This window comes from Watersipora subatra, chromosome 1, assembly GCF_963576615.1.
Source record: "Watersipora subatra chromosome 1, tzWatSuba1.1, whole genome shotgun sequence".
In the NCBI taxonomy this organism is placed as follows: domain Eukaryota; kingdom Metazoa; phylum Bryozoa; class Gymnolaemata; order Cheilostomatida; family Watersiporidae; genus Watersipora; species Watersipora subatra.
Window position 1 is genome coordinate 11,626,801 of NC_088708.1, and position 14,478 is coordinate 11,641,278.

At 40.2% G+C, this 14,478-nt stretch overlaps 1 protein-coding gene across 1 annotated transcript in view; it reads right to left on the minus strand.

Annotated features, from left to right (window-relative positions):
- Positions 1-1,319: 1,319 nt before the first annotated feature.
- The window catches only part of LOC137404594 (uncharacterized), a 28,888-nt gene continuing 15,729 nt past the window's right edge, over positions 1,320-14,478 (minus strand). The window contains exons 7-11 of the mRNA XM_068090816.1: positions 11,903-11,944; positions 11,624-11,762; positions 11,314-11,434; positions 2,210-2,347; positions 1,320-1,668 (exon numbers count right to left, since the gene is read on the minus strand). Of these exons, the coding sequence (XP_067946917.1) occupies positions 1,535-1,668; positions 2,210-2,347; positions 11,314-11,434; positions 11,624-11,762; positions 11,903-11,944 (574 nt within the window). The 3' untranslated portion in view covers positions 1,320-1,534. The remainder of the gene's footprint in view (positions 1,669-2,209; positions 2,348-11,313; positions 11,435-11,623; positions 11,763-11,902; positions 11,945-14,478) is intronic.

Genomic DNA, 14,478 nt, shown 5'->3' on the forward strand with positions numbered 1-14,478 from the left:
GTAGAGACAACTACCGTAGATATATATAGTATGTTGGACTATGGTTATCATGACCTCACACATAAAAATATTACTTCCTTTGCCAATGGCACAATTTTAGCACAGCATTTGCCGCAAAATCTAGAGCTGCACATGTTAGAAATATTCGAATATGTAAGTTCAGATATGATGACGCCATTTCTTACAATTGAAATGAGAAAAAAACAACAGAAAAAGCTATCAGATTTTTGGAGAGCGCCACATTGGCGACCAGATCGTGACAAAGGTCGGAAAAGGTTGCCAAATCTTAGGAGACCGTCACATAGGCGACCAGATTATGACAAAGACCTCATCATGCAACAAAAGAAACTAAAAATGCAACCTAGAGGTTCTTATCAACATGGAAAAAATATTCGTGTATTACAACCTCTTCGTAGACGAGAAAGGCCACCTTTTGAAAACCGCCCAAGACCTCCGAGAAAACGCCTTCACTGGAGGTAAATATGATATTGCACCTGCTACTAACTTTCATGTTCATGAAATGACCATCTCAAAACACATAAATGTATGCATAGTAGTTAGGTAATTGCCTTGGATTTTTGTCTATAGCCAGATTATTTCATGTACAACAAAAAGTAACCTCCCATTTCATGTACAATTTTTGTTGAGGTACATGCATATAACGTTTGCTTTTTTGTGCACGTATAGCTCAAGCCTGTTTTGGTTAGATGTAACCATTGTCTACTCTTCACCCTTTCATTTGCTGATCCGGAGTTCCGTTGCCATAACTCTCTTGTTTACTATGCACTGACATGCGATGAAGTCTATAATTATTATGTGACATTTCATCAGCTAATCAAATACCATTTTTAGTACACGTACATTCTACTGGCTATTTAACCATACGCTGTATACTTGCATATTATTTACTTTTATAGTTTATACTCTATTTTTTTATACTAAGCAGGCTACTTTGTATCAATAAGCCAAATAAGTTTTCTTAGACTTTTTTATCTGCAGTAAAAACAACACTATGGATTGTCGCTAAGCGTTCCCCCAAGGATACCTATAATATGCTAGCAGCGAAATGTGCTTATGAACATTCAATACCTATTTTTTATACTTACTTTTTACCAATTTTGATTCAAATCTGAGCTCTCACAAATATACGGGAGGTAAAATATAAATGATGTAAACTGCCATACATTGCCAAGTTCTCATTGGTGAATGCGACATTACAACAAGCCTAGTCTAAATATGGACTGTCAGGAAGGATAGAGAGTGAGAGATTGAGACTAGCAGAGCGATGATGTACCTTGGCAACAAACACAATCATGTTAATCATATCTTCTTGACACATGAATATTTTGCACAGAAACTCTTTCTTTTATGTTATTACACAAAGCCATATAAGTAATCGTGGATAAATAACAATAAATCAATAATTTATGTAATATAGTCAAAGTCTTACAAGAATAATGTAAAAAAATAGAAATATGGACGTTTCCGCTAACGAATGTTCTTTCAAATCTGACTGGCAACATTCACTGTAGATTTAACTCTGGATAACAACAAGCTCCGAGCATGGCTCAGCCTGTTTTGTGCGCAAATACTGAGTGAGATCCACTCCCAGTCCTGTCAGCCTCTGCATGTATTCTGCCTCCTGCTCATTTTTCTCAGCCTGCAGCCCTGTCAAAATTAAACAACCTCCTTCAGTTTTCGAACATTAAAGCGGATACACCGAGTTTGACGCTGTAAAGAGCTTACAGAAAGGTTTGTTTCTTCAATCATTTTTATCTCTGAGAAAAGCCGATGGAAGCCAACTCTAAGTTTATGACTACAAATTTACTGGTCTCACCGCTGATGGCGAATAAAGAAGACATAAAATCTTTTTTTAGACAAAAATACCAAGAAAATCATGACATTTTGTTCAACGAGTTGTGAAGCCTGTTATGTAGAGTTGTATTCTCATGCTGTCGCTGAAACGTACTCTTATGTTTACTGTTGTAACAAATTATTGCAAATATCTCCTTTTGATAGTAGTTAATTTGTGTGTAGAACATTACTAGGAAAACTAAATCTGTGTGTAGTAGTTTTCCTAGTAATTGCCATTTGTAAGATAGCAAGACTAAAGTAATAAAACATTTGCAAGCACTTTCTGACAACTGAGCCAGGAACAATTTTTCCTGCCATCACATGTCCACTGCCAAATAGATCAAAAGGAACATACTCATTTCAGAGTCAAGCCTTAGCTTCTTGAGACGCAGGAGCTGAGCATGCTCCTCTGAGGCTTTCTGCAGAGCATGGTCTGATATTAGTTTGGTCCTTGTCTGAGAATGCTGCTCCTTCATGTCAGCAACTTCATTCACTGCAAAAACAGACAACTCATAACTAGCCTTTGGCATCAGCGAAACTATGAGCTTAAAAACGCTGAAGTATTTGACAGGCAGAATATTATATTTACATTAACACTGCATATAAATGTGAAGAACATATAACTAGCCGAGTAGATAGCCTGAGCACCATAGACTCAAAGTGTTGAAAGGCACTACTAAACCCCTAAACTGCACACGTGTTCAGTGTTTGGAGTAAGAGAAAAGCTGAATAATTCTACACATACTTGCCGCCAAACAATATACACATGGCAAAAAACTAGCTAAAAGTTTGAGCAAGGGCTGAATCTGGCACCAATAGTGAATTAAACACTGTTAGTGAGTAAATGTACCAAAAGTGAGTACGTGCACCAAGAGTGACTCATGCATATATAGTGTAATAAACAGGACTAGGCAACAGTGGTCTGGTGATGGGGTTTGTTATGTAATAAACAGAACTAGGCAACAGTGGTCTGGTGATGGGGTTTGTTACGTAATAACCAGGCCTAGGCAGCAGGTAGTCTGGTGACTTGTGATTGGGTTTGTTGGAGGTCGTCACCTTACATCTACCAATGGGGTTTGGGGACACCAGTAATTGCTCTTACTGACCAGTGGGTGCTCTGACAAGCCTGGGCAGTAGGTTTTTTCATGCCTTGACTAAAGGACGTGTATAGCTGTATACTCCAGAAGTTCATGCCTACTATATGCACACAAGGCAATTCCTGGACAATTAAAGGTATGCTACTTTTTATGTAATGTAAAATTCATTTTTTCTAGCATGTTTTTATGGCTGTTATGTACACTTTTTATCTTTTCTAGTATTGCAAACCACGTGTCACATATTCATTTAAACTTTTAGATTTCACGGTGTATTGGTGAATTAAGAGTTGGACAACATGTATAGATTTGTTCGTCGCCAAAAATAAATAAACTCGTTCAATTCATTTACCAAGCAGCAGTGCAATCTCCTTGTTTGGATTAGCCTTGTCGCTACATACGGTACACTCCGCATAAAGTGTACCAAACTTGCCTAGCATCCGCATAAATGCTATAGTGAAATCTTTAATTTTCTCTCATAAGGAGTGAAATTATTCGACCTCTTAATTCCTCTCACAAGGAGTGAAATTCTTCGACCTCTCTAGGAGTGACTTCTGTGAACCTAGACGCATATAGGCATAGAGTCAAGAATATCTAGTCTCACGTTACGGATTTAACACTAAATCGTAGACGTACTAAACGTACAAGGATACACGCGTAGTCAAAAGTCAGCTGATTAAACAACAATCACAGACAATAGTCGTACAGAGATACATCAAAGGCTACACAGTACTGCGCATCTACAGAGATAGAACCGTGCATATTGAAGCAAACATTCACAGTGGAAACTACAGTTCATCGTCGTAAACACACTGCTATTAACACTCTCATACATATCGTACACTAAACATAGAGACATCGTTGTATCGACATACCAGAGAACACACAAGAGCTCTTACCCATGCGTCAGCTACAGCTAAGTTGCTACACATACAATTTATTACATTTTAATTAAAGTTGAAATCTGTTTACCCAGCAATCTGTTTACCCAGTAGGTTTGAGTTAGTCATAATTCGTTTTGGACCTGTTACAGTTAGTCATAGTTTTGTTTGTTTTTTGTCTCTATATACTGCATTTTCTTTATTAGTTACTCTTGTAACTGGGTAGGACTGTCAGAGCACACCTTGGTTGGGCGGGTTATTGTTTGTGTGTCCACGAGCTCGCGGAGTTGATGGTGGCCCCACCCTCATCCTGTTACTTGTGGTTTGTCTACCTGTTGCTTGGCCTTGGTTTGCCGCAGTTGCTCAAGCTGTCTTTCTTGCAGTAGAACCTTGTCCAATTCCCTTACATTGAAGTAAAGTGTAAAAAAGGCAATTATTGATAAGCTCGCAATTAATGTATTGACCATTCCCAAACTTGCTGTGGTTAACTGCACACAAATATTGTGGTGTAGATTATTAGTAATAGCATAAGGTTGACTCAATAATAAGATTTTGTGCACAATGGCATCCTCTGATGAAGAGTTAATGACATCGTAGTCAAATGTAAATGAAACCCTATCTACGACTGAGCAGAGTAAAGAGGGTAATAGTAGTCATGTAGCTGTGCCTGACAGTGCACATGTGTCTGAGAGCGAAGCACTTAAAAGGTCCAGGCGTGACACTAAACTTACTTTAAAAGCTAGAGAGCAAAAGGTTTTAGTACTTTCGCAGAGATTAGTAAAAATTGTTGATGAGTTTCAAGAGCAAAGTGAAACATTTTCAGTAGCTGCTGAAAGCAAAGAGCTGCATGATGTACAAGTTTTTATTTCACAGATAGAACATAAATTGCATGCTATATGTAGTACATTTGATGAGATTAAGACACTTAGTGAAAATAAAGTTGAAACTGTCACACAAAACCTCTTTGAGCAGTTTATTGCTAAAAGCCAGCAGTTAAGAGATTATCTTCAACAACGAGAAGGCATGAGGAAAATGAGCGAATGCTACAAGAGGAAGAGGCAGCATTGCAGGAGGCCAAAACTCAATTGGAAGAGCAGATGAAGCAGTTGCAAGCTCGTATGGCTGCTAGGCAGCTACGACTGCTGAGAAAAACAAGATCTGACAATGCAGAAAGTACGCAGCAACCGAATCCAGCTACCATACAGACAGCACCACCACTTCCCACAGGACGTAGACGCTCAGTGTTGGAGGCAGACATTATGCCACAAAATTCACACGTTTCTAACCAGCCAATCAGAAGACAAGAGCATCAACCAGTAAGAGCATCTGCCATTGAGCTCAACAGAGAGTCTACATCTGAACAGCCAATTCTACCGCAAACATCTAGAAACAGCTTCCAGGCTCAGCATGAAGCACTTGGAGGATATCAAGTAGCACAACAATGGAGTCCTACAACAGCAACGTCACAACAAAACATGTTAAATAAAGCGGAGGACATAGCAGACGCCGTTACAGAACGGATGCACATATCTTTGTTAGCTCCACCAGAGCCATTTGTCTTTAGTGGAGACCCTCTCCAGTATGCCGATTGGAGAGCCTCGTTTAATGGCCTCATTTATTCCAAAAAAGGAACACTGATAGAAAAGTTGCACCGACTCAGGAAATATGTAAGTGGAGAAGCACTAGAAGCTATCAGTGGATATTTCCGGCTGCAAACTACTAATGCTTATGAAGAAGCGCTTGCAACTCTCCAAGAAGAATTTGGTAGAGACGACTTGGTAGAAAATGGCTTCAGAGACAAGTTGGAAGGATGGCCAAAGATAGGCAATAAAGACCAAGTAGCACTCAAAAAGTACTCATATTTCTTGAGACAATGTCTCGCGGCTCAAGCAGCTATTCCAAACCTCAAGGCTCTGGATGAGAAAAGAGAGAATAAGAAGTTTATAAAGGCTCTCCCTGGATGGGCAATCAACCGCTGGATGTATTATGTAACGGACCAAGAAGAGAAGGGAGGATTTCCACCTTTTTCAAAGTATGTGGAATTTGTCGCTCGTGAAGCTAGAGTGTCAAACAACAACTTGCGAGATGGAAGTGACTCAAAACCAAATTCCAAGTCAAAAGCCAACATCTCAGACAAACCACAAAATGCAAGAAGCTATCGCTCCAACGCTAGCAAGGCTGAAGATTGCATATTTTGTCATAAAACTCTCACATTGTCACAGAGTGTCGCTCATTAGCGGCTAAAAGCGAGGAAGATAAGAAGTTTATCATAGAGCGAAGGCTATGCTTTGGCTGCATAAAGCCCGGACATAGCAGCAAAAGCTGTTCAGAAAGGGCTACCTGCGGTAAATGCGGCAAAGCCCATCCTACAGCTCTACATCAAAAAAGAAGCTCTACTAAGGAGAAAGCAATCAAGCAAGAAAGTACTAAAGAGAAGCAAATTCAGCCGCAAAGGTCTGGCGAGAGCGTAGCCGAAAGTGAGAAAGTAAATGCTAATGCAGCGAAACAGGGTCAAAGCAGGCTCCTTAGTATGATTGTACCAGTTTACGTGGGAATGAGTCTATCAGAGCAGCTGGTCTATGCTCTTCTTGACACCCAGTCAGATGTCAGCTTCATTTCTCAGAGCCTAGCTTCTAAGTTAAAGCCAATGTTCACGCCAGAAAGAATCACTATTACGACACTAAATGGACAGAAGACTAAGCTTTTAAATCGCTACAAGCTCACAGTTAGGGGCTTTGGCTTAGCAGCAACAGAAGAGTTAGAGATTGAGGCTTATGAGCAGGAATGTATCCCCTGTACACCAACTCAAATACCGAATAGAAGTCATGTAGCTGATCTCCCGCATCTAAAGAGCTTGCTCAGAAAGCTACCACCCAAGATGGATATTCCAGTGGGACTGCTCATAGGAGTTGACTGCTCAAAAGCATTAGCCCCATTAAAAACCATACTCGGGCAGGAAGGACAGCCTTTTGCAGTAAAAACGAAGCTCGGATGGACGCTGTGTGGTGAGATAAGCAAGCCGGTACAAGAGTTCACAGTACATAACACCCAAATCAAACAAGAATGTGTGCTGGATGATCACTCTCTTGGACAACCAAAGCTGTCACAACATGATTTGCAATTCTTGGACACCTTGGAAGGAGGAATAACAAAGCTAGAAAGTGGGTCCTACTGCCTACCACTTCCATTCAAGGACAAGTCTTTTATGCCTAATAACAAGGCACAAGCCGAGAAAAGACTAAAGCAGCTAGTTGAAAGATTCAAAAGAGATGAAGAGTACAAGAACGAGTATTTCAGTTTCGTCAAAGATATGGTAGACAACGGCTTTGCAGAAGTAGCCGCTGATGAAGCTGATAAAGGCAAGGAGTGGTTTATCCCACATTTTGGCATATATCACCCAAAAAAGAGAAAACTTCGCGTAGTTTTTGACGCCAGTGCCAGATATGCAAATGAGTCACTCAATGAGAAGTTGCTTACTGGGCCCGATCACATGAATAGTTTGGTGGGCATTCTTTTGCGGTTCCGTAAGAACCCAATAGCAATATCTTGCGACGTGGAGAAAATGTTCCACAACTTTTATGTTCCAGAAGCACATAGAGATTATTTACGGTTTCTTTGGATTGACCCAGATCTGAAATCAGTGAGTACCTATAGAATGACAAGGCATCTCTTTGGAGCCACCTCGTCTCCAGGCGTCGCAACCTTTGCCTTGCGACACATTGCAAGACAACACGAACATGAGAAACCTTCAGTTAGCAGATTTATCATCAAAGACTTCTACGTAGACAATGGAATCACTAGTGTCAATACAACAGAGGAGGCTGTCAACCTGATTGCCGAAGCAACTGACATATGCAACAGTGGTAACTTGCGACTTCATAAGTTTGTAAGCAATAGCCGAGAAGTAATGGCTGCTATACCACCGTCTGAAGTAGTACAGGAAGCACAGGGTTTTAACCTGTTTCATGACCGTCTACCTACTGAAAGAACTCTTGGCATAGAATGGTCTATACAAACCGATACCATAGAGTTCAAGAATAACATGAAGTTCACAGCCCCTACCAGAAGAGGAATACTGTCTGCCGTCTCGCAGCTTTACGACCCTTTGGGGTTGCTCTCTCCTTTTACACTAAAAATGATTTCCCAAAAAGCTTGTCAGGAGAAAGGCGAATAGGACGCAGAAGTATCCATGCAGTTGCAAGAACAGTGGCAAGAATGGGTTAATGAGCTAGACAATCTAGACACCGTCAAAATCGATCGATGTGTTCAAGCAAAAGACCTTGGCAGAGCAGTGCACACAGAGCTGCATCACTTTAGTGACGCAAGCCTACAAGGCTATAGTGCTTGCACGTATCTGAGAATGGTGGATGAACATAGCAAGGTCCATGTTACACTGCTTATGGCTAAAGGAAGAGTTGCTCCCACGAAGCTGATGACTATACCACGTTTAGAGCTGCAGGCAGCTGTAGAAGCAGCAAAACTCAGCGCAACTCTCAAGGCCGAGCTCAATATGAAAATCAACAAAAAATATTTTTGGTCCGATTCTGCTGTAGCCTTAGGCTACATTAAGAACAATGAACACCGCTATCACATGTTTGTGGCAAACAGGGTGCAGACAATACGAAGCAACTTTAAATGTGAGCAATGGCACCACGTTCTAGGAAAGGCTAACCCCGCCGATCTAGTTTCTCGGGGTGCAAGCTTATTTAGCCTCCAAAAGTCCGCATGGTGGGATGGACCACAGTTTCTGCATGCTCCAGATATAAGGAAACACTTAAACAATGAGTATTCAGGTGAAACACTCCCTGAGGATCCAGAGATCAAACGACCCAAGCAGGCGTTGTGTGCAAGGAAGGCTCAGCCAGAAGAAAGAAAGCTAAACTTTGAACGACATGGATCGTGGACAAAATTGATTAGAGCAATCGCCACGGCTAAAACAATGCTCAAAAATAGAAGTTGGCGAAAACCAAACTTGGATGTTTTTCAACTGCAAGAAGCAGAGAAAATAGTTATCAAGCTAACGCAAAGAGAATACTATAGAGATGAGCTGAAGGCTCTCGAAAGCTCTCAGTCGGTGCACAAGCAAAGCTCACTACTGTGTTTGACCCCATTCCTGGATAAACAAGGCATGATGAGGATTGGTGAGAGAGCTAGGAGATCCTTAGTGTTAAGCTTCGAAGAGAAGCACCCTCTGATATTGCCTGAGAAAGCTCATGTCTCAAAATTTCTGATAGAACGAGCCCATCAGAAGGTGTATCACCAAGGGCAGGCCATGACCTTAGGGGCTCTAAGAACTCAAGGCTATTGGATAACAGCTGCGAACAAGCTAGTTAAACGCCATATTCATCAGTGTGCACCTTGCAGAGCAATGAGGGCACCAGCAGTACAGCAGTAGATGGGAGAACTGCCCCAAAGCCGGATTGAGCCTACTCCGCCTTTCACGCATATAGGTATGGACTGTTTTGGACCATACACAGTTAAGGATCGCCGTATAGAAGTAAAGAGATGGGGTCTCCTTCTGACTTGCATGTATTCTAGGGCTATCCACATAGAGCTCCTGGATTCAATGTCAACAGACGCTCTAATAAATGCTCTGCGCTCCTTTATTTGCATTCGAGGTCCCGTTAAAACAATATGCTGCGACAACGGAACAAATTTTATAGGCGCAAAAAATGAGCTCCTCGCCAGTTTTGCGAGCCTGGGCTCCGGCATTCAAGACGCCTTGAAAGACTCTATGATAGAGTTTAAGTTCAATGCTCCGAGTGCCAGCCACGCCGGTGGCGTGTGGGAGAGGCAGATACGCACAGTGAAGTCTGTGCTCAACGCTATGCTTCCTACCTATACCACAAGAATGGACACGATGGCTCTGAAAACCGCTTTCTACGAAGTCATGGCTATCGTGAATAGCAGGCCACTTAGTGTAGATAATCTCAACAAGCCTGACGAAATAGTGCTCACACCTAATCATTTGATCACTATGAAGCCCAGTCAATCAACTGTAGTTCCAGGAGAATTTGGCAATCAAGAGGTGTATGGCCGTAAAATGTGGCGAAAGGTACAACAATTCGCTGAACACTTCTGGACAGAGTGGCGCAATCAGTACTTCGTTCACATAATTAAACGACAAAAATGGACAAAGATAGAGAGATCCATAGCAATTGGTGACATTGCGTTGATAATGGACGAAAATCTACCACGGGGACAATGGCTCACAGCAGTTGTACAGCAGGTGTTCAAGGACAATGATGCCCTGGTACGAAGAGTTCAGCTGCGAGTAGCAAACAGACACCTCGACAGACAAGGAAAGAAGATGACGGAACCTTCTGTGCTGGAGAGGCCCGTCCAGAAGTTGATACTTCTTGTGCCAGCAATAGATAGTTAGATAGCATATGCTTACAGTTATTATACCCATATATTATACCCACAGTGTCATAGCTTCGATAGTATCATGTTTAATCAAGGTGTATAATTTTGTATAAAATTAGGTGGGAGTGTAATAAACAGGACTAGGCAACAGTGGTCTGGTGATGGGGTTTGTTATGTAATAAACAGGACTAGGCAACAGCGGTCTGGTGATGGGGTTTGTTACGTAATAACCAGGCCTAGGCAGCAGGTAGTCTGGTGACTTGTGATTGGGTTTGTTGGAGGTCGTCACCTTACATCTACCAATGGGGTTTGGGGACACCAGTAATTGCTCTTGCTGACCAGTGGGTGCTCTGACAAGCCTGGGCAGTAGGTTTTTTCATGCCTTGACTAAAGGACGTGTATAGCTGTATACTCCAGAAGTTCATGCCTACTATATGCACACAAGGCAATTCCTGGACAATTAAAGGTATGCTACTTTTTATGTAATGTAAAATTCATTTTTTCTAGCATGTTTTTATGGCTGTTATGTACACTTTTTATCTTTTCTAGTATTGCAAACCACATGTCACATATTCATTTAAACTTTTAGATTTCACGGTGTATTGGTGAATTAAGAGTTGGACAACATGTATAGATTTGTTCGTCGCCAAGAATAAATAAACTCGTTCAATTCATTTACCAAGCAGCAGTGCAATCTCCTTGTTTGGATTAGCCTTGTCGCTACATACGGTATACTCCGCATAAAGTGTACCAAACTTGCCTAGCATCCGCATAAATGCTATATATAGTGACTCATGCACCAATAGTGACTCATGCACCAATAGTGACTCATGCACCAATAGTGAGTACGTGCACCAACAGTGAGGACGTGCACCAATAGTGACTCATGCACTAACAGTGAGTATGTACTCCAATAGTGACTCATGCACCAATAGTGACTCACGCACTAACAGTGGTATGTACACCAATAGTGACTCCTGCACCAATAGTGACTCATGCACCAATAGTGACTCATGCACATACAGTGATCCACGTATGGGGAGTGACTTATACATTAATAGTGAGTAATGTAAACCTGTAACAATAAATCAAACCAATGTTTGATGACATGTACTTACACTGAGCTACACGATCCTGTTGCTTGGAGAGTGTAAAGTCTTTGATCCTCTGCTCCATAGCCTGCGTCTCGTGCTGCAGTTTCATACGGGTTCGATTCTCAATGTTTCTGTTATGCATTTCCTGTAAGTGAAGAGCCAGTTAGCCTGTGGCCAGCAAATTGTATGTTATAGAACAACGTAAAGTACGACCAAAAGATAGCAGGCAAGCTAACATGGTAAGATGCGAAGTGAGGCTAAGAATAGTAAATAAGAGACAAGGTCATCCATCAAATGAAAGAGAGAATGCACCCATCAGCAGCTCTATACCCACCTGAAGCTTGATGGTAACGGTGTAACCACGGTAGACTATCTTGTTTAGCTTATAGCCAATTTTATCACAGATCTGTAGCAACTGAGTGAAAGTGTCTGTTTTGTTCAGGCTGTTAGATTGCGATACAAACTCTTGAAATCTGCGCCAAAAGGCCAAAGAATGGTGAAATTTGATTGGCTAGCATTTAGCTCCATGCAGAAAAATTACACACAGAAATAGAATACTAGTAGAAAGAGAACATTTTTAACAATTTTCTCTCAAGTGTCATATTATACTCACGTGAGTCTCCCAGCAAACTGTATGACATCTGCACACATGGCGCTACAAAGAATAGTAATCTAAATAGGCACATGTGACTGAGTGGTGCTTACAAGTCCTTACAGTCAGCATTTCCCATTGTATTTTACTTAGAATAGGTCTTACCAACAGCACTGTTGCTCTAACAAAAACTAGCACTCTCCAGCTGCATATTTAAATAGACAACACGAGCAACCAATAAAACTAAAGTAGAAACAAACAACACAAGCATTAACTGACACATCTTAACTAATGTAAATCATTTGAAAGCAAGATCGCCTCTTTTTACATATACCATGCCATAGGTAAGATGATATAGGTAGGCTATATCAAAAGTAACAGTCAACTAGGACATCTTTTGACTGCAAAAGTCAAGCCACTTAGCAATATAAAGTAAATCACTCTAAATGTTTGAGACAAGAACTCTATAAACTGCTTTTATAACAGAATTACAACTAGATGATGTTACAAGCGTACGAGAGTTCAATATAGAATACAGTCAAACCTCTACTTATGATCACCTTAACATACAATTTATCAAGATACAATTTATCAACATACAATGTATCAACATACAATGTATCAACATACAATGTATCAACATACAATGTATCAACATACAATGTATCAACATACAATGTATCAACATACAATGTAAAATTTGAACAAATATTTGTCTTCCCATCTAAAGTAATTTCCAACCTACGACATCCAATTTCTTGAAACATTACAGTTTTGTAAGTCGGAAAAAGTGTACGCAGTTCTCCTTCATATACGGTAGTTTGATTCTTTATTGTTCAAAATGTTTATTTCTAAAATGTGAATCCTAAAAAAACTCATCGCTTTGGGTTGTGATGCATTAACTGCACTGTGTCATTGCAGTGCATTATGCAATAAATTTTGCAGTGCAGTATGCAATAATTTTGCAATACATTACAATTTTCTAATGCACAGTAAACATTTACTGCTTCTGTAATCCAAATGCAAATTACTCACTTTTAAAACAAACTTCGATATGAACAGAAACAATGAAAGACTAATTGTTATTAATGTAACCAAGTCACTATAAGTATGATTTTGTGGACATTTTTGTACTGATCACTTGCTACTATAGATTCATAAAGATCAAAAAATGTAAATAGTGATGGTAAAAAAAAGTTTCAACCTTCCCCTATAGTGGCGGTCAAATAGAGGTGGCGGTCAAATAGAGGTGGCGGTCAAATAGAGGTGGCGGTCAAATAGAGGTGGCGGTCAAATAGAGGTGGCGGTCAAATAGAGGTGGCGGTCAAATAGAGGTGGCGGTCAAATAGAGGTGGCGGTCAAATAGAGGTGGCGGTCAAATAGAGGTGGCGGTCAAATAGAGGTGGCGGTCAAATAGAGGTGGCGGTCAAATAGAGGTGGCGGTCAAATAGAGGTGGCGGTCAAATAGAGGTGGCGGTCAAATAGAGGTGGCGGTCAAATAGAGGTGGCGGTCAAATAGAGGTGGCGGTCAAATAGAGGTGGCGGTCAAATACACGTAAAAGTGGCATTCAATTGGAGGTTTGGAAGCATTCTAAGATTATTAACCTCTATATAACTTAAATCTACATACATGTATATCTAATTGAGGTGAAAGTTTAAAGAGCGATTTCTGCCCTCAACAAAGCAAAGGCGAACATCGCATTTAGTGCGTATAGTCGTTGTGAAATTTGACTTTAAATCACAATATCTGCACCATCCACGCTGTTCTAGTTTAGCTTCCATATTTGGCCATAATTTAATAATAATCTTCCATACTTTGTCAGCTTTCTTATCCTCTTCAGCAATCTCTAAATTGTTCACAAGAATTAGTTTTGTCAAAATGTCTCTCAACCCATTACCCATTAACGAGCTGTAAGCAGACTGTAAGCAGTCTCAGTATCCCAACACTGTTTTACCCTTGACATCCTCACTAAAACCATATGAAAGAACATGCCTATAACCTTTTCAATCTCCTTTTTATTGGTTTGAATTGATTTCCTGGTAAAAACAATTCAAACCAACAAAACGAAATCAGTGAAATTGATTTCATGGCGAAATGTGATGGTTTGATGATGCTGTCATCACTGAAGCTATCAACATCATTCAAATTGCAATCTATAGCATTCAAGACATTAATCACGAGATGCGGTCTTGAGGTGGATGCCATTATTAGATAACTAAAAAATACAGTATTTTACAGAAATAATTTATATTGATGTATTGATGATAATAATAATAAAACATGACCAACAGGTTACAAACTGATAGGAAAGCAAAAGCAACCAAGTGAAACAGCTGAACACTCAAAATGAAATATGTCAAAATATGTCAATTTGACAAGCTGTATTACATTAGTTTTCCCTCAATGCTACTATTGCTGGTACTACTAGAAATATAATGAAAAATTTTATTGAATGAAAAGAAATGAGTGGTTTTTAAACAAATAGGTGACAAGTATTAAAAGGGATGTATGATACTCTCAATATATACAAGATACTTACGAAGTGAATCGATGCATTGTTCTATATTTCAGTTTCTTTTTCTATATTTTAGCCTCA